The sequence below is a fragment of the Sciurus carolinensis genome, chromosome 8 (genome assembly GCF_902686445.1).
Source record: "Sciurus carolinensis chromosome 8, mSciCar1.2, whole genome shotgun sequence".
Classification (NCBI taxonomy): domain Eukaryota; kingdom Metazoa; phylum Chordata; class Mammalia; order Rodentia; family Sciuridae; genus Sciurus; species Sciurus carolinensis.
Window position 1 is genome coordinate 128,190,957 of NC_062220.1, and position 22,032 is coordinate 128,212,988.

At 36.2% G+C, this 22,032-nt stretch overlaps 1 protein-coding gene across 6 annotated transcripts in view; it reads right to left on the reverse strand.

The window, feature by feature from the left end:
- Positions 1-22,032, reverse strand: part of Ttc28 (tetratricopeptide repeat domain 28) — a 567,342-nt gene that overhangs the window by 532,677 nt on the left and 12,633 nt on the right. For all 6 annotated transcript variants that reach the window (XM_047560776.1, XM_047560775.1, XM_047560773.1 and 3 more), the window contains exon 2: positions 877-1,155. In XM_047560776.1, coding sequence (XP_047416732.1) covers positions 877-1,155 — 279 coding nt within the window. The remainder of the gene's footprint in view (positions 1-876; positions 1,156-22,032) is intronic.

Here is a 22,032-nt window from a genome sequence, read left to right on the forward strand (position 1 = left end):
TGTGTGCCTAGTGCTTTTTGAATACAGAAATTCAATAAATCACATTAGATAGTCAACACTATTATGCAGTAGACTTTGAGTTAGACAATTTTGTCCAACTGTAGGCCAATGTTTTAAGTGTTAAGAGCATATTTAAGGGAGGCGAAGCTAAGCTATGATGTTTGGTAGGTTAGGTGTATTAAATGCATTTTTTTACTTACGCTGTTTTCAACTTAGGATGGGCTGACTGTGACATAATCCTAGTGTAAGTCAAGAAGCATCTATATGTACAAAACAAAGACAACAAACCAGGCACAGTGGTGTGTAACCATAGGCCCAGGTACTTGGGAGTCTGAAGCAGATCACTTGAGCCCAGAAGTTTAAGAACAACCCGGGCAACATAATGAGGGAAAAAAAGGTAACAACTCAAGCCCTTTGGTATTCAAGAAAAATAGCTAATTACAATGATTTATTAGAAAAATATTAAATTACCCTAATCAAATAACATTCTGAAAACAAGTAGATACTGACAGAATAAAATCAGTTAATTTTAAATTTAAGGAGAGAAACAAGACCACTATATCCCATCTAAAACATCTGCCAAAAAAAAAAAAAAATGTCCAAAAATCTAAATAACTAGAAGGGATCCTATCAAGAGGTTGAGAGAAAAAATAAAATTTCTCAAACATACAGAAAAAGAACTAAACTTGAACAGAGAAAGCACATTTCCAAAGCATTAAAAAGGAATCCAGTCACCAGCATACAAGCTCAATGAAGCCATTGTACATTTTGCTAAAGTACAGATTATTTTACTAATACCTATACTGAATCGATAAATGTTACACTGAAATAAGAAATCAGCCCAAAAGATTCTGTGAAATTCAGTAAACTTTCTACCTTTGGCCATTTGGGATTGAGAAGCCGGGCTTTGATTGCGTCATCCAGTGCCTTGTCATACTGCTGGATTTTCATGTAGGCTGCAGATCTATTGCTGTATAAGATGCAGTTCTGAGGGTCAACAGCCAGGGCTTCATTGTACAGGACAATAGCCGTGTGGAAATCTCCATCGTGACAGGCCTGGTTACTCTGACGAACCTTCTCAACAAATTCAGCTTTGCTCAGTACTGGTTCATTAGGACTTCTCCGGCCAATAGTCTTAGCACCAAAAAGAGAAATCTACAAACAAAAAAAGTGTCAAACACAGTTCAGATGATCCAGGCAGTTTCCTTATTTGAACCTCAAAAAACATGGGCATTCTTCCCCATCTCCTTTACATTATACTTGAGTTTTGTCCCCTGAAATTAAACCTTCCTTGAAGCAGTCAACACAGTGCCTTGAACACATATGTGTATCTGTGTAATAGTTACATACATTCATATTTGCATGAATATTTGTACAAATTTATTGACTGACAGAATGAATGGATGAATGAGTGAATGAACAAATGAATGAATAAATGAATGCAAAAGAACACTGAGGTTTTCCTTGGCAATTTAAAGTTACACTAGGGAAAAACCAAAATATAAACCTACATAGATAACATGATCTCAATAGGTTAAGATCTACTTAAAAAAATAATGAAGATCAAAATACTTCAGAAGATCAAAATACTAACTCTGCTAAGCTGTTACTTGATGTAACATTTGAGTATTTTTTTACTTTAACTTTTCTTTCCTATCCAAATATAAACAATGAGTATATGCAAGTTGTAAAATTAAAAAAATATTATTTTATTGTACCACTGAATCTCTTTGAACTGGCAAATTTGGTAACTGAATTTGGCTACTACCATGAAATTTCAACATTAGTTTGAGGAGACACAAAAAATTCAGCTGTAAAGTACATCCTGCGGTCTAAGATCTGTTTTTCAAAATCACTAAATTTTCTGATTTTTATAACAGTGACCTTAAAACCAAAGGGAGTGAGTGAATGAGTCAAGTGTTATTCATTTTTAAAACTGCCCTACAGTACAAACAGAAGAAATTTAACACAATAGTACCATAAGAGATATTTCATAATTCTAAGCAGGCCTGACCTAAGCAAAATTTAAAAAAGAAGAATACTTTTCTACCCCATGTCTTCCTTTAAGATCAAGTCCAGTACTGTCCTTCAAAAGAGGATGAATCTGGGGTGGGAGTTGTGGCTCAGTGGTAGAGCAGTTGCCTGGCATGTTTGAGGCACTGGGTTCAATCCTCAGCACCCCATAAAAATAAATAATTAATTAAATAAAGGTATTGTATCAATCTACAACTAAAAATAATTTTAAAAAAATAAAATAATGATCATGAAACATTTTGCTTGAAAGTGACTGAATGTAACATTTACTAAATAATCAGGATTTTCCGGGACAGTCTTGATTTTTAATTATTTTATCCCATCATCAAATAAATGTATAAGACTGATTTCACTTGGAAAATACAATCTCCATGACTCTGCTTAAGGCCAGTACAGCCACAAGTTGTAGAATAAATTCTACATCTGAAAATTCAGGGAAATGACATAACAGCAATAATAGACATTAAAAAGAAAATGAATTATTAGTTCATTAGGTAGTGAAAAAGGCATAATCTGCTATTCAGCATTCTCTATTTGTCAGCAAGAATAACAGTAATAATTTTGGTTCAATGCCAACATAGATAAGAATCAATTTAATTGATAAAAGTCTATATTTTATTACCTCCATGTAAAGCAATAAAAGTAACATTTTCAAAATATGTCCAAGGAAACCTTAGGTCCTCATGATACTGAGATGAAGAAAGTTAAATAAATTTCTTCTTTAGTGAAAGGCTTCTGTGATTTCATTTGCACACTGTGAATCTGAGAGAGGAGATAGCATATACTATGAGATCAAAGGACCTTTTTGGTGGAGCATGGACAAGACAAGAAATTGCTGGAAATGATGATGTAAACTATTAATGAGGCCTCAAAGATGAAAGAAAAATATTGTGGATGAGTTAGTACTAGTGCAGAAAGATTATAATACTAGAGGAGAATTCAATAGCCATCACCACCACCAAATGTCCACAAATTTAAGAGAAAATGCACAATAGTAACTGTTCCACCAAAACTTCTGTTTTGTTAAAATACATATTGTTTCTACTCAGCCAGATACAGTGTGGTTTTTACATGACTAAGAAAGAGCAATTTTGTGTATAGTTAAAAGAATGATTAAAAATCCCCTAATCCTCTATCTTCTCTGTAATTAATAAACCTGGCATGGCACAAAGGAAAAAGACCCTGGCATGTCATATATTATATATTACTTAAAATAATTGGCCATATTAAATTCACAGACTGAATTAAACAGAATAAACATTACTTAAGGAAATAAAGAAAAATAAAAATTTCAATTACTCATTTAAAGATTTACCTATTTTCTTCTATGATAAGTTCTGAGAGAAAAATATTGTGACTATATTCCATATAAGTACACCATATGGATATTGATATATGTGAATACTGATAATATTTTCCTCTGACCCTCTGACAAACTCATCTTAAGTGAGGGAGCCAGACTTGGTGGCTCATGCCTAGAGTCCCAGTTATTCAGGAGGCTGAGATGGGAGAATCACTTAAGAGCAAGAGCTCGAGAATAGCCTGGGTCATACAGTGAGACCCCATCTCAAAAAGAGAAAGTAAGAGGCACTGTGGGTATAGCTCAGTGATAGAGTGCTTGTCAAGCACACATGTGGCCCTGAATTCAATCTTCAGCACTACAAAAAGAAAGAAAAGAGGGTGTGGTAGAGGGAATGTCAATAACATGTGAACCAAAAGCACTCGGAATATTCAGCCACATATAATTACTATACATAGTTCAGCCCTATTATAAATTTCTTCCACCTTTAATAAGGTGTGACTGACTGAAAAAAATGTACGCTTTTTTTACATGTATGCATGTAAGGTGTACAATATGATATTTTTATATACATTGTGAAATGATTACCATGGTAAAGCTAATTAACATACCATCACCTCATATAGTTACCATTTATGTATGTAGTAAAAACATTTAGGATCTAGGGCTGGGGATGTAGCTCAGTGATAGAACACTTGCCTATCATGTGTAAGGTCCCAGGTTTGATCCTCAGTACTGAGGGGGAAAAACATACATACACACACACACATACAGGGTTGCAGTAACATCTCATTCTGATTTGGGTTTGTATGTCCCTAATGATTAGTAATGAGCACTTTTTCATATACCTGTTGACTGTCTTCTTTGTAAAACTGTCTACCCAAGTATTTTGTTCTTTGTTTTCCTTTTGCTCTTGGACTTGATTTTGTTATAGTTGTTGTTTCCTTGCTGTTAAATTATATAAGTTCCTTGTACATTCTGGATATTAACCCCATATTGGGTATGTGGTTTATTAATATTTTCTACCACTCCATAACTGCCTTCTCATTGTGTTTTCCTTGCTGTACAGGAGCATTTTAGTTTGATGAAATCCCATATGATTTTGTTGCCTGTGATTTGAGTGTCTAAAAAATAACTAGTAAGATGTCATGAAGATTTTCCTCTACGTTATCATCTAGGAGTTTTAGGGTTGAAGATCTTAGTTTAAATCATCAATTCATTTGAGCTGATATTTGTTTTTGTATTTGGTTTGTTTTTGATACTGTGGATTGAAGCCAGGGCTGCTTTACCACTGAGCTACAACCACAGTCTTTGTATTTTTTATTTTTGAGGCAGGTTCTTTGCTGAGGGTTCACCAAATTGTTGAGGCTGACCTTGAACTTGCCATCCTCCTGCCTGCCTCAGCCTCCCAAGCCACTGGGATATAGGCACATCCCCATACCCAGCTTGAATTGATTTTTGTGCATGGTGTAAGATAAAGATTCAATTTCTTTTTTTCTTTTTCTTTCTTTCTTTTTTTTTTTTGCCTGTGCATATCCAGTTTTCCCAGCACTATTTATTGGAGACCATCCTTTTCCTATTGTGTGTAATCTTAAAATTGATCGTTATAACTATGGTTTTTAAGAGCCAAATAGTAATCACATAGCAAAAACCTACAGTAGATATATAAAAGATAAAGGAATCAAAGCATACTAAAGAAAATCATCAAATCACAAAGACAGTTAGAGGAAGATAGGAACAAAGGATCTGCAAAATGGCAAGAAAACAATTAACTATAGCAAGTTCTTGCCTAACAATAATTACTTTTTGTGTCAATGCATTAAATTTTCCAATCAAAACACAGTTGAGGGAATAAAAAGACAAAATCCAACTGTATGCTGACCACAAGAGACTCCTTCAGCTTTAAAAGACAAATACAGACTGAAAAGTAAAGGGATAGAAAATGATATTCTGTAAAAATGAAAATCAAAAGAGAGTAGCAACTGCTATATGAATATCAGCAAAAATAGACTAAGTCGAAAACTAACTGGAGCCCAGGCAAACACCAGTAATCCCAATGGCTTGGAAAGCTGAGGCAGGAAGATCACCATTTTGAAGACAGCCTCAGCAACTTAGTGAGACCCTCAGCAACTTCGCAAGACCCTGCCTCAGAATTAAAAATAAAAAGGGCTGCAATCTGGCTCAGTAGTTAAGCACTTCGGGGTTCAATACCCAGTGGCCACCCTCCACTAACTGGAGATAAGTCTTATGGATTTGATGTGAGGTTCCCCCCAAAAGCTCATGCATGAGAGAATGTGAGAGGGTTCAGGGGAAATTATTTGATTGTGAGAGCATTAACCTAACCAGTTAATAAATCCCTGATGGGATTAACTGAGTGGTAACTGGAGGCGGGTGGGGCATGGCTACAGGAGGTGGGACACTTGGGCGTGGTTTTGGGGTATATATTTGTATTTGGCAAGTGGCGATCTCTCTTTCTGCTGTTTGATAATCATGTGTCACACTCTTTCGCCATGGTGTACTGCCTTACCTCCAGCCCAGAAGAATGGAGTCGGCTATATTACAGACTAAGACCTCTGAAACCATGAGCCCTAAAATAAACTTTTCCTCCTCTATAATTGTTCTGTTCAGGTCTTTCAGTCACAGCAGCAAAAAAGCTGACTAAAACACTAAGTCATTATGTAATGATAAAAGGGTCAATTCACCATGAGTATAAAATAATTGTAAATACATATGCACCCAACATCAGTGCCCCTAAACATAGAAAACAAACATTAACATTTAAAGGGAGAAGTAGACAGCAATGAAGAAATAGTAGGGGATTTTAATACCTCACTTTCAATAATGGACAAATCATCCTGACAGAAATCAACAAGGAAAACATTAGACTTTAACTATACCTTAGATCAAATGACCTAGGACACATATAAAATATTCCATCTAAAAACATCAGAGTACACATTCTGTTAAAAAATTTGATTCAAATGATATAAAAAAACATCACTTTTATATAAAAAATAGGTGAATCAAAGAATTAAAGCTTAAAATAAAATTAGGAAAGTTCCAACAGGAAAAAAATTTTAAAAATTTAAAAAAAAATTTTTTAAAGTTCCAACAGAAAACATGGAAGAAATTTTATTACGTAGAACTAAGAAAGGTCTAAGTATAACACAAAAAACAAAAAACATAAAAGACCAATAAATACGATAATATAAAACAGTTAAATATCTGCATGAGGAAAAAAAAGGTTTAAGAAAAAAGGGACCAAAAAGAGTTAGTTGTAGTTCAGTGGTAAAGCGCCTGCCTAGCATGTGTGAGGTACTGGGTTTGATTCTCAGCACCACATATAAATAAATAAAATAAAGGTCTATTAACAACTAAAAAAATTTTTTTAAAAAGACCAAAAAGATAAGTAACAAATGAACTCTTTTTTATTTTTGGTGATGCTGAGATTTGAACACAGGGCCTTCTACATGCTAAGCAAGTACTTTACTAACTGAGCTATATCCCCAGACCCAACAAATCAACTTTTAAAAAAAAGTAACACATGAAGCCAGGCTTGTTGGTACACACCTTCAAACCCAGTGACTCAAGAGGCTGAGGCAGGAAGATTGTAAGTTTGAGGACGCCTCAGCAATTTAGAGAGGCTCTACACAACTCGGCGAGACCCTATCTCAAAATAAGAAATGAAAAGGGCTGGGGATGTTATTCACTGGTTAAGTGCCCGTTCAATTCCCCATGCTTAAAAAAATAAAAAAGTAATACATGATAAAGGGCTAATTTTCTTTTACATAGAAAAGGCCCCTACAAATCATTGAGAAAAAAAGACAATCCAATGAGAAAAATGGGCAAAGGGCATGAACAGACAGAACAAAAAGAAACAAAGAAAGAAAGAAATCTATAAGATTTTTAAACACAGTTTTTAAAAATGTATAACCTTACTTAAATCTCAGTGAGACAGCATATTTTACCTTCCAACTAATGAAAAAAATTAACAATACACTTTGTTGGTAAGGGGTAAGGAAAAAGTTACATTCTCATAACTGTTGGTGGAAGTGTAAATGAATATAATTTCTTAAAATAACATTTATAATACCTACAAAAATGTAAAAGTTGCATATCCTGTGAACTCTAGAAATTTTTTCCACTTCTAGTAATCTACACTATAGAAACACCTATATATGCTAAGTTACTCAGACAAGGATATTTAGATAGCATTTAACATGAGGTTAGAAATAACCTGAATGTTAGAAAGTAGGAAAATGGATAACTTTTAATAAATTCACATAGTTGACACTATTACGGTTTGGACATGAGGTGTCCCCAAAAGCTCCTGTGTTAAAGTGCAGGAAAGTTTGAAGGTGAAGTGATTGGATTGAGAGCTGTAACCTAATCAGTTCATACGAGTCTGAATGGACTAACTAGGATGTAACTACAGGCAGGTGGGGCATGGCTGGAAGAGACAGGCACTGAGGGTGTGCCCCGGAAGGGTCCACTTTCCCTGACACCCCTTCCCGTCTCTTTCTGCTTCCTGGCCACCGTGAGCAGAGCAGTACTCCTCTACCTCACCCTTCCACTATGATGTTCTGCCTCATCTTGAGCCCAGAGCAATGGAGTCAGGCAACCATGTACTGAGCCTTCAAACCATGAGTCAAAATAAACTTTTCCTTCTCCAATTTTTCTTGCCAGGTTGTTTTAGTCAGCTTTTTCACTGCTGTGACTAAATGATTTGACCAGCACAATTGTAGAGGAGGAAAGGTTTATTTGAGGGCTCACGGTTTCAGAGGTCTTAGTCTATAGACGGCCAGTTCCATGCCTTGGGGCTCCAGGTGAGGCTGAACATTATGGCGGGAGAGTGTGTTAGAGGGAAACGGTTCACATTGTGATCAGGAAGCAGAGAAAGACTCACTCTCCAGATACAAAATACATACCCCACAACCACGCCCCAATTCCCACCTCCTCCAGCCACACCCTACCACTTTGATTAATCCCATCAGGGATTAATTCACTGACTGGGTTAAGACTCTCACAACCCGATCATTTCTCCTCTAAACCTTCCTGCATTGTCTCACATGTGAGCTTTTGGGGGACACCTCACATTCAAACCGCAACACAGGTATTTTGGTCACAGCAACAAAAAGATGACTAACATATATACTATGAATCCAACCAAATCAATGAGGCAGATTTTATTTATTGATATGGAAAGAAAGAAAAAAATCAAGATGCAGAAGAGATGTTCAGAGTAAGTTAGATTTCATAAAAAATGGGGAAGGAAACAATGTACACCAGTACACATTTACATGCTTAAACAAACATGAATTAAATAAACCAGAAATAATATATAAACTACTAGAATGCCTCGAAAGAGAATTGTTAGAAGACTGGATGGCAGGGATGGAAAGACTTTCTACTTTTGAATTATCTGATATTTCCGTAGATGCGTGTATTACCTAACTTCTTTAAAATATTTAAAGAGGAATTGGGGTTTTAGCTCAGTGGCAGAGCACCTGCCCAGCAGACACAAGGCCGGGTTCAGTCCTTGGCCCTGAAAAAAAAAAAAAAATTCAGAACAGTTTGCTTTTTATATATCAGTATGCCCACACAGAACTGTAGAATCCGTTTGTTGACTCTCTTAAGAGTATCTGGCTGAGAAACTAGCCTTTGGATTTTGGCCCAGAGCTGAATAAGACTTGAGGAAGGGCTACCATTTTCTAAATCAAAGTCACTCTCCACTCACAAGCTAGTCTTGCCTAGGGAATAGGCCATTTTCAAATTCACACAAAAGTACCATATGGGTCAATACAAGTCATATGTTAGTTATCTACTTTTAGAACAAAACAGGCCAAGTGCAGTTGTAGTCCCAGTTACTCAAGAGGCCAAGGCAGGGGCAGGAGGATGGCCTGAGTCCAAGAGTTCAAGGCCAGCCTAGGCAATATAGCAAGATCCTATCTAAAAATGTTTTGTAAAGCCAGGTGCAGTGGCACACACCTGTAATCCCGTTGACTTCTAAAGTTAAGGCAGGAGAATCACAAGTTCAAGGCCAGCCTGGAGAACTTGGCAAGACCCTCAAAATAAAAAATAAAAAGGGCTGGGAATGTAGCTCAATGATAGAGCACCTCTGGATTCAATCCCCACAGGATTAAAAAAAAGAGAGATGATATAAAAAAATTTCACCAGAGAATTGGTCAAGTAATAAAGATTCAATGTACCTTACTAAAATACATCATACCAGAAATTAAAAACTATATGGATGGATTTAGATTTAGCAAGATTCTACACAACAGGATTAATAAACTGAAGATAAGTCCATAGAAAATTCCCAAACTGAACTGAACTGGGTAAGATGAGCACAGAAAAGACATAAGTAACATGCCCAAGAGGTATAGTACACATGACTGGAATTCTGAAAGGAAAGGAGACAAGGGAGTAGAACAATGTTTGAGCATCTTTTTTAATGTTTTTATTAGTGCACTATAGTCATACATAATGGAGTTCATTTTGACATCATAATACATGCACAAAATGTGAATAACTTATGACCAAAAATTTTCTAAAACTGATGAAAGACAACAACCCATAGAATATTGAACCCACTGCTCTAAGAATTACATCCAACCCCAAGATATCACAAAATCACAACTGCATACATCATAGTCAAACTGCTAAAACACAAAAATAAAGAGAAAATGTTAAAGCAGGTGGTGGAGATGCATTTCCCTCAAAGGAGCTATAAGCTGTGTACTCAACTGAAATGATGGAAACTGAATAGTGCCTAACCTAAAATTCTGTATTCAGAGAAAATATTCTTCAAAAATTAAGGTGAAATGGGGACACTCACACACTGTTGGTAGGATGTACAATGGTGCAACTGCTGTTGAAACAGTTTGGCAAGTCCTCAAAAGTAAAGTTATCCTATGACCCATCAAGTCCACTCCTGGACATCTACCAAAATGAACTGAAAATATAAAATACATAAAAACTAGTAGCCAGGCACAATGGCGCACACCTGTACTCCAGTCACTCCAGATGAGTTCAAAGTCAGTCTCTGCAACCTAGCAAGGCATTTAGCAACTCAGCAAGACCCTATCTCTAAATAAAATATTTAAAAAGGGCTGGGGACGTGGCTCAGTGGTTAAACGTCCTGGGTTCAATACCCAGTATCAACAAACAAACAAACAAACAAAAAACTACTACACAAATGTCGAGAGAGACATTATTTATAATAGCCAAAAAGTGAAAACAATCCAAATGTTCATCAATTGGTGAATAAACAAAATGTGACAAAACCATACAATGGAATATTATTCAACCATAAAAAATGAAATACCAACATATATTTTAACATGGATAAACCCTTTAAATGCTATGTGAAGTAGAAGCAGCTCTGGACACAAAAAGTATGCATGATTGCACATCTTATATGGTTATATTTGTGTTAAATACTCATAATAACCAAATTCATAGAGACAGAAGGCAGATTAGTAGTTATCACAGGTTAGCAAAAGGGAGAAATGGGAGAATGGGGGTTGTAGTTCACTGGTGGAGTGCTTGCCTGGCATGTGTGAGGCACTGAGTTTGATCCTCAGCACCACATTAAAAATAAATAAATAGGGGCTGGGGAGATAGCTCAGTCGGTAGAGTGCTTGCCTTGCAAGCACAAGGCCCTGGGTTCGATCCCCAGCACCCAAAAAATAAATAAATAAATAAATAAAGGTATTGTGTCCATCTACAACTAAAAATAAAATTTTAAGGGGGTTGGGGAATGGGGAATAACTCCTAATGGCACAGAATTTCTTTTGAGAGTAATCAAATGTTTTGGAATTAGACAGTGGTGAGTGTTATACAACACTGTGAATACACTAAAAACCACTGAATTGTACACTTTAACATGGTGTATTTTGTAAAATGCAAAATATGTCTCAATTTTAAAAATACAAGTAAAATAAATATTTGATCAATCAAAAACTGGGAATTAACAGCAGGCCTATATTAAAAGATATGTTAAAGGAAACAATGAAAGAAAACTGTCCCAGACAGAAACATGGAAATGCAAGAGAGAATGACTAATACTAGAAAGGGTAAGTATAAATGAATATCAGATATACAAAATAATAACTGTAATGTGAAGCTTAAAATATTTAGAGCACAGTAAGTAGGAGGTGGGAAATAGAACTAAAGTTCTATAATAAAGTGTTTCTCAAGCCTTAATGTATAATGTAATCACTTGAGAATTGTGTTAAAAGGTAGATTCAGATTCAACACATTCACACTGGGGCCTGAGAGTCTGCATTTTATAAAGTCCTGATGATGCAGCTGTTGCTAGACTATATGCCACATTTTATCAAGGTTCTAAAGTTCTACCAGACTTAGGTAAAGAGTGAAACTATTAATTTTATTAGGCTATATTAAATCAAGGATTCACATTGTAACATAAGAAAATTATAAGGACTGAAAACATAACTAACAAGTTAACAGAAAAATAATAAAATGAATTTAAAATTTGATTTATCTCAAAGAAAGCTACAAAGTAGAAAAAACAGAAACATTTTTAAAAAGGGGTTTGCCCTGCAGTAGAAACTGGCCAACAGTGGAATAAAGATAATAAGATAGGTGGAGGTGGGGAATGGGTCAAAACTTGTGACCTTAGGTTAAGCAAAGACTCCTGAGCTAGAATATAGTAAGATTATTTATATGCCAGGCAAGCTCCTAGGCACTACAGATAAAAAATCCAGGAATAACAAAATAAACTGCTTGTTATAAATAAACAAACAGACAAACAAACAAATAAATCATGACTCCATCTGTGAAAATTAGGCTTAAGGCAGTTCTTTATGTCTTGCAAAGCCCTGAGCTTCTATAGGGGAAAAAGTCCTCCTACCCAGGCTGCAACTAATTAGACCAGTGATCAAAGACCAGATCAAACAGTAACTAATCAGAAGGAAGTAAAGAAGTTGGCCATGCAGATAAAAATGGAATTAGATATCTAAGGGGCGGGGGGAGCAATAAGGACTAGCCATGTTTGTGAAACAGCAGAGGTCAGTGTAAGAGCAGAGTAGAAAGTAAAGTGTATAAGAGAAGTAAATGGGGTCCAAATTATTACCAATATGGTAGTCACCAGGTATATGTGGCTTTTTAAGTTTTTATTTTACCTAATTAAAATTAAAGAACCAGTTCCTCGGATGTACTGGTCACACTGCAAGTGCGCAACAGCCACACTTGGTAGCTAGCACCTAATAGACTACAGTGCATAGGCAGAAAATTTCCATCTTCACAGAAAGTTTTATTGGACAGAGCTGGTTAGTTTTGCAGGCTGTCAAAAAGAAACTTAGAGAAGCTAATACAAGAGTCTAAGAAAGACCCAGACACACCACCAGAGGTCATCAGCTCTTATAAGCCAAACCCTAGGCAGAACTGTCACTTATCCTTAATAAATTCCTAGGCAGGCATCCTTGAGAAGAGAGAAAAGGCACAGGGGGCGGGGGGTGGAAAATACTGGGGAGTGGTATTAGCCAAATTATATTGTTATATTGTGTGTGTGTATACAAATAGGTAACAACAAATCCCACCATCATGTACAACTATAATACACCAATACACACACACACAAAAAAAAAGGTGAAGCCAGGCTCAGTGGCCCACCCCTATAATCCCAGCAGCTCAGGAGGCTGAGGCAGGAGGATCATAAGTTCAAATCCAGCCTCAGCAATGGTGAGGTGCTAATCAACTTAGTGAGACCCTGTCTCTAAATATAATAAAAAACAGGGCTAGGGATGTGGCTCAGGGGTTGAGTGCCCCTGTTTAATCCCTGGTACTGCCCCCCCTCAAAAAAAAAGTGGAAAAAAATAGATTTTAAAAAATAGGCAGGGCTGGGGCTGGTTCAGTTGGTAGAGTGCTTGCCTCGAAAGCACAAGGCCCTGGGTTCAATCCCCAGCACCTCCTACCCCTAGGAAAAAAAAAAAAAAATAAGCATCCTAGAAAAGCTGTTCCATGGTCAACTTAGGGAGAATTAATGTAAATAATTTGAAATGCTTCACCTACACCTTTAAAATTTTCATTTCTTAAGATATGAAAGTTTTAGCTGATTCTTGATCGACTGTTACCAATGCTTTGTAAGAATTTGGAGGAAAATAGATTTTGTTACTGCAGGCCTTCCTTAGAACCTTTAATATGCTAATATATAGTGTGAACCTCCAAAAATCAGATAGCATATACAGTGTTAACCATTAAGAATAATTATTCTTATACTCACTGAACAATTAGCATGTGCCTGGCGCTTTACAGATGGTCACTCATTTACTATTCAAAAACCCCTATGAAGTGGTCCTACTGCAAAGGAAGACACACAAAGGTAAAATAACAAAAAGGGAGGAAGTGAAAATAACAAGGGAACTAACTGTAGGGCTGTAATTCAAATCCAGCTAGTCTGGCGCTGAAGTCCCTACTCTTAATCATTTTATACTTCCTCTCACAATCATTTGAAAACAGTATTTTTTGCACTTCTTGGATGCCTATTAAGACCACATAGAACGTTGTCCTTATAGTTTGGAAGATAATGAAAGGCTCCTCAGGCCTTCCTTATAGTCTGAACAGCCATGCTAAAACTATGTCCAAAATTACTTTTGCTCATTTAAAAACATTCCAGTTCCAGCCAAGTGTGGTGGCATGGGCCTGCAATCCTAGAGACTTGTGAAGCTGAGGCAGGAGGATTCCAAGTTCAAGGTCAGCCTCAGCAACTAAGCCAGGCCCTAAGCAACTTAGTGAGACCCTGTCTCAAAATTTTAAAAAGTAAATTAAAAGGGTTGGGGATATGACTCAGTGGTAAAGCACCTCTGGGTTCAATCTCCAATACAAAAAAAAAAAAAAAAAAAAAAAATTCCAGTCCCCAGTTTATAGTTTTTGTAACCCTACAATTGTATTTACTTGTTAATTCCCACAGTTTCAGTCTGTCGATAATAGAACCTAAACCACAAACATATACTCACAATATAAACTGATTTGGAGATTTATCACAACAAAATTCTGATATTCATAACCTTTGTATCTCTACACTGTGGACCTCACTTGGGATGGTTATAAATAAATCATTACTATTTTATTTGGTAAATAGCCAACTTCCTTTTTTTTAGGTCTAATGAAGAAAACAGTTTCCTTACTTACTCATAACAAGAGATATCCAAATTCAGAAGATCTGGGGATATAGCTCAGTTGGTAGAAGTGCTTGCTTACTTTGCATGTACAGGCCTGGGTTCAATCCCCAGCACCACAAAAAAAAATTAATTATTAGAATTTTAAATTCAATCACTACAAATAGATGCAATTTAAACATGTAACACATAGGTATGAAAAATTTATATCACATGCCATTAGATTTTAAAAGCATTATTTTCAGCAATTATGAGAAATAAAATTTCTGAACTTGGTGCTTTCACCCCCTCACTTTGCTGACAGGCTTTGAGAGGGGAACCAGTGAATAAAATCTACTAAAGAACCCTGTTCCTATTTTTGTAAAGATAAGATCATAACTCTCATGCAAATATCAAATGACCCCACATCAAAGACTTTAACTCATCAAAATCTTTCACTCATTAATGAGTGACCCAGTAAAATTTTACAGCCAGTTCAGAGGCGAACTCAAAGGACAACACATATACAGGCAATCCAAACTGCTGAAATTAATTTTTAGATATATGCAAAATGGGCCTTCTCAAGAGAGGAGGAAAAGAAAATCGTACGGAAAGAATTATCTGCATATCCACGAACGAGAATCACCTGCATTGCTAACAGTTATCTAGGGGCGTCCCTCAGCAGCTAAAAGCAGTAACTTCTGGGAAATGAGACTGCCATAAATTCCCTTTTGGGGGGCAGGTCTACTCCCAGGAAGAAAAGTGAGAATAATGCTTCCATAACTACCCTTTTATTCCATGGCCCTGAATGAGATGGAAAGATCACTGGCACCTGTGTAGACAAGAAATTTCCACAAACTTTCTTATTTCCCTTCAATTCTGAAAACTCATGTCTTTTCTTTTTTTCGTAGTTGTAGATGGAGAGCATGCCTTTATTTGTTTATTTTTATGTTGTGCTAGGCAGGTGCTCTGCCATGGAGCCCCAGCCCCAGCCCCTCATTTGTCTTTTCTAAAGAAATCTATTTCTTATTATAGAAGTTGTTTCTTCCCTATTCTTTTTCCGCTACTAGTTAGGGATATAAGCCTTTAACTTTATACATTTAATAAGCCAGCTACTTCTTCTATCAGCTCTCATATACATACAATAAACCTTTTTTTCTGTTAATGTCTCATCAATTTAATTTGCAGACCCCCATCACTTAACTAAGAGAGATGTTTTTCCTCCCCTACATGCCCTAAAACAAGATATTAATTCTTCCACCTTCAGATACTGTTCACTGCTTTCACATCTTTTGTGTGCCTCTATGGCTTCTGTGGTTTAGAACTGTTGTATGGCTAAACTTCTATACTTGTAAGGTTTCCTATTCACTCAGTAAAAAGATGGATCTATTGATAGGTGGATAGATCAATAGACAGACAGATATCAAGATATACACATGCACACCAGTCCTCCCTTCCTTCACAGTGAAGTGTTTTCTTAGGATATCCTTTAGGAATTTTTTTTTTTTTCTCTTTTTGAGACAGGTCTCACTATGTTGCCCAGGTTGGTCTCTAAGTCCTAGGCTCAAGTGATTCTCCAACTTCAGTTTCCCGAATAGCTGGGATTAAAAGCAGTCTGAGTATATCCTTTAAAAATAAGAAGTTATTGCAAATTTATCACTTCAGCCATCTGCAGTGGGCAGCAAATCCTTAGGTAAGAAGTGGGAAATGTTTCCTCTCACTAAGCTATTTAAATACCTCCAGTTCCCTCAAATGGTCATCCCTTGATGCCGTCATGTTTTAAGATGCTCTCTAATTAATTAATATGTTCCTCTAAAAATAAGATTTCTGAAACTAGACTTTAAACTCAGAAATGAGGAGAAGCAACAGCTTTCTATACTTTAATATTCTATATTCACTAATGAATACTACGACTGTATTCATTAGTGATTGAATATAGTTAGATCTTGTTGCACTTAAAACCTCAAAATCTTTTCCCACATTACTGATAAGTAAACTTGTTCACAAATATTAGAACCCACATGCAGAACCTCACTTACGATTGATGAATTTTGCCTTGATTAGTCAATAGATTCAACTACAGAGCACAGACTTCTGTACCAAGCATTTACTAGAGACTGGACATAAGCCAGGTATGGTGGCACACACCTGTAATCCCAGCAGCTTGGGAGGCTGAGACAGAAGGCTGCAAATTTAAAGCCAGCCTCAGGAACTTAGCAAGGACCTAAGCACTTAGTGAGACCCTGTCTCAAAACAAAAAATAAAAAGGGTTGGGGATGTGGCTCAGTGGTAAAGCACCATGGGTTCAATCCCTGGTACCAAAAGAAGAAAGCAAGAAGGAAAAAAATATATATAGACATGGTCTGTCTTCTAGATCACAGAATATCTTGATGGTTTCATCATATCATTCTAGTATGTCAGTACCACTTTGAATCCTAATTCTTTCAGTGTAATATCTATCTCACGTTTGTGAAAACTACAAATCCAAAAAACAAATCTTCATCCAGGAATTTACACTATTATAATAGTATACTATTACATAAGATTAGATTGTTTAAAAACAAGAGTCCTTGTCTGGGTACAGACTTCCTACAGGTTTCTATCACCTTTATGATTATGTCATTCAACTTTACCATCATTAAATCCAAAGGGTTTATATTTTCTGTAAGATTATGATGTACTATGTCAAATTATTTCAAAAAAATGAAGATACATTACCATCTTAGAATTATTCCTTTTTAAATTAAAAAAAAAAAAAGGTAATGACAAGTTTCTAAGTGAACCCACATGGACTCCTACTTGTTACCACCTCTACCAGCCAGAATTCAGTCAGAGGACAGAAACCACACCAGTTATTTGAAAAAAGAGAATTTAATACAAGGTTTTGTTAAATGAATTTTGAGTTTTTCAGTACACAGCTAAAGGGGGAAAAAAATGAACTCTTAGCAATCATAGCCTTGGCAACCGCAGGAAGCAACTACCACCCCTAGAGTAGGGCTAACAAGTGCTTAGAGGAAGAGCTCAGGAAACTGAAGCTCAGACTTCTGGGAGGTCACTGCTCAGCTGGTGCTGATGTCTCAGATTTCCAAGTAGAGGACCAATGGGCCTGGGACCCAGACCTCTAAAGAGGGGTGCTGGCTGGCGCTAGTGGTCTCTGTAGAAAGCTTGATGAAACTCGTCCTTGGAAAAACTGCAAACTGGATCCAGCAACTGCTACAGGAAGGTACTGCTGCTGCAGGGATGAAGAAGTGTTGTTAGGGCAGTGCTCACAAGGAATAGCAAGCAGAGTAGAAAAAGCAAGCCCCTCCCTCCTCTTCCACATCTTCCATGCCCTTGTTTCCAACAAGGAGCACTTGGCAAAGGAGAAATGTGGCTTGCAGAGTCTCAGCCTCAGGATCCAAGGCAGAATAAATAAATGGATTTGGAGCTAAAAGAACAAAACCTTAACTAGCAAAACATTTTCTGTTCTAAGGTTTAATAATCCAACAGTCTGTGTAAAGGATCAAAATCAATGACACCATTCCGTATCTAACATTTAATCATCTCCTGCTACTCTGAAGAGTAAAACCACCACCACATCTAACACTTATTTAGAGCACTTCATGCCTGGAACTGTTTAAAATAGTATACATGTATGAATTCATCTAATCCTCACAACGACGTGAAATAGGCCATGTCAATAACTTTATAGATAGCAATAAAGTGCAGAAAAGTTAAATCCAATATCACAAAGTTGTGGAAGGTCCTAGACTAAACCCAGGCAGCACACTCCAGTGCCCAGGCTTGTGATCACTACATATGTTACAATGCCATGATAGGCAATTCTCTCTAAACCTAGAGAAGCTTTTGAAATGCAACTTCTATTGAACAAAATTTTCTTACATGTTTTTAAAAGTTCCTATCTGGCTCCAGTGACACCTGCCTGTAATTCTAGCAATCTGAGAGGGTGGGACAGGAGAATTGCAAGTTTGAGTACAGACTCAACAACTTAACATGAATCTATCTCAATTTTTTTTAATTTTAAGAAAGTACTGGTGGTGTAGATGAATGGTATAGAAACCCTGACTTCAATGTCCAGTATGAAGAAAAAAAAAAAAAGGTTATATCTGGATTTGTAGCCCTATGGAAAATCATACTGTCACACAAAAGCAGATTTTTCAAGAATGTGCAGAGATCATCCAACCTGGTAATACACTTCTCATGCCCTAAACAATAAATTAGAAAATGGACAGAATAAAGGCAATGAAATAATCTTGCACTTGCAAAATGAAACTACTACCTTCATTTCTATCCCACTCAGAAATCAGAAGTAACTCTGTTCATGGTAGATGTATGCAATTTATTTTGTAAAACTATTATTTCTATTGATTGAAGCTCAAAAACATGCTGGGTTTAAAATATAAAACTAAAAATAGCTGGGCAAAGGGAAAAAAAAAAAAAAAGCTAGTATGGTGGTACATGCTTACAGTCCCAGCTACTGGGGAAGCTACTCAGGAGGATCACTTAAGTGAAGAAGTATGGGCCAGAAGTATGGGGCCAGTCGAGCAAAATAATGATATCCTGTATCTTAAAAAAAATAAATAAACTGAGTGCTGTGGCACACACCTATAATCCCAGCAACCAAGGAGGCTGAGGCATGAGGATCGCAAGTTCAAGGCCAGCCTCAGCAAATTAGCAAGACCCTAAACAATGTAGCAAGACCCTCAACAACTCAGTGAAACCCTATCTCAAAATAAAAAAGGCTGGAGATGTAGTTCAGTTGTAAAGCTGCTCAATCTCAGTAACCAAAAAACTTTAAACATTTTTTAAAACTTTAAAAATAATTTTTAAATAAATAAATAAACCTAGTGTGGTGAGCACAAGCCTGTAATCCCAGCTAGTCAGGAGGTTGAGGCAGGAGGATTGAGAGCTCCACACCAGTCCTGGCAATTTAGCAAGACCCTGTCTCAAACATAAAAATAAATGTCTGAAGGTCATTTATTGCCTAGTATACATGAGGCCCTGGATTCAATACCCAGAACTACAAAAAAAAAAAAAAAAAAAATGCAGAGGGTAGGAGGCTGAGGCTATAATGGTAGAGCACTTGCAAAAGGTCCCGAGTTCAATCCCCAACACTGGAAAAAATAATAGTCTGTGAGGACTGGGGATATGGCTCAATGGTAGAATGCTTGCTTAGAGTATACAAGGGTCTGAGTGTGATCTACATCACTGCAGAAGCAAAAGTAATAAGAAACTATCAAATACTCATTCTTTTGCATGATCTTCATAGATTCAAATTCTAGAATACTGTGCAACGTAACCTTAAACCTCACAAAAACTAGGTTTTAACAAGATCCCCAGGGGAATTGCCTGTGTCATTTTCCAGCAACATTCAGTAGCAGTAAGCATTTAAAATTGATCACTATGTGTTTAGTGATCATACAAATCAAAGACTGTCTGTCTAGTGCAGTGGTTAAGAACATAGACTTGAGTCAGACTGCTAAATTAGAATCCAGGGCAACTCATCTTCTTAGCTGAGTGATCTTGAGCAAGTTAACTTAACCTCTCTGTACCTCAGTTTCCTTGTGTGTAAAATAGGGATAATAAAAGTATTTACTTCATAAGATTGTTGTGAGAATTAAATTAGTTAATATATAAAGTACCAACAGTACCTGACAGAGTATGTTAGCTATAAAAATCTGAAACAGAGGGGTGGGAGGGGTGGGGGGGAAGGAAAAAAATAACAACATGAATCAAACAGCATTACCCTATGTAAATTTATGATTACACAAATGTTATGCCTTTACGCCATGTACAGAGAAACAACATGTATCCCATTTGTTTACAATAAATAAATAAAAAAAATCTGAAACACTTATTGTCATGAAAGCTGTTCTATACAATATAATTTACATGTTCTTCCAAATATAGCTAATGAAAATTTCATTTTTCATAAAATATATTTAGAATTTGTGGTTAATATACGTTGTTTGGTACTGGGAATTTAACCAAGAGGCAATAGACCAAAAAGCCACACCCCAGCCCTTTTTATTTTAAGACATGGTCTCACTAAGTTGCTTAGTGCAAACCTCCTGTCTCAGCCTCCTGAGCTGCTGAGATTACAGATTTACACCACCATGCTCGGCTCCAGAACAATTTTTAAATGATTTTCATAAATCTTTGTGGAAATTGGAAAACAATGAGTTTAACAAGAACATTATTTGGCAGTGGAGTAACATTCAAAAACTCAATTTCTACATAAGCTAAAACCACATAGATCTAAGACAAAAGTCAATACAAAAACATACATATGCAATGGAAGTAACTATGGCTGTTATACCTTCTCAGCAAACTGTTCAAACTTCTGCAACGTACTTTTTCTAATGATAAGAAACTACACACAAGATCAAATGTCTAACAAAAGTGCCTGAATTCCAAAATCACATTGGTAACATGTAAATTCCTAAAGGAGAAAAATATACCCAGATGTTTGACCAGTTAATTCCAAAATATAAGATACAATCCCACCTAAGTGCTTGGCCTGATTAAATACATATTCTCTAATGTTACACTACACTAACAAAAAAAAAAAAAAAAAACAGATAACCCAGCTCTTATAGAAGACAAGTCACAGGGAAAGCCATGTGAAATTGACAGCGTCCTCTGTTCTACAAGTATGTACAATAATCTCATAAGCACAAGAGTTAACATGCTTGTACTAAAAATGTTAACTTACAGACCTATTTCAAGGAAAGTTCAGATATCCTAATATGTTCACATGAAGGTTTTTTTTCAAATTCACAGAAAACATACCCATTTTAATATCAGGTATTTTCTACATAAATACGTAGTGGATATTTATTTTTTTGATATAAGGATAAATTCTACAAATCTTTATCTATTATTTCTTAAATACACTGTGCCTATTTATTGGCAAATGTTAATTTTATCAAACTGAGTGATAAGAAAATATAAAGGCTTATTATTGGATTTACTCTATTTCTCCACATGCTTGAAGATTTTTATAGGTATATATTCTATTTTAACTGTCACTGTTGGATTTAGTTTGGCATTTCATAATACAGCCATAGATAAATAGGAGCAGGAAATCGTTCATTTTATCACTTATTAGTGAAAATAAAAATGAGAGGGGAAAGCAAGTAAAGTCTTTATGAAAATATCTTTAATGATGTTTTAAGAAAGACTTATTCTTTTCATTTTCTAATTCTTTTTATACCTCTACTGAACTATATTTCACATACCATAAAATTCATCCACTTAACATGGTTGGTTCAGTGTTTTTTGTCGTTCTGCAAACAGCGTCACAATCTAGTTTTAGAATACGTTTATCATCTCAAAAAGAAGCCCCATGGGGCTGGGGCTGTAGCTCAGTGGTAGAGCACTTGCCTCCCACATGAAGGCACTGGGTTCATCCCCAGCACCACATAAAAATAAATAAAGATGAGTCCACCTGTAATTAAAAAATATTAAAAAAAAAAAAAAAAAAAAGCCCCATGCTGTTGGTGTGTGACTCCCGGCCAGCTTAAGGCAAACATTAATCCACTCTCTCTATGGATCTGCCCATGCTGCATTATC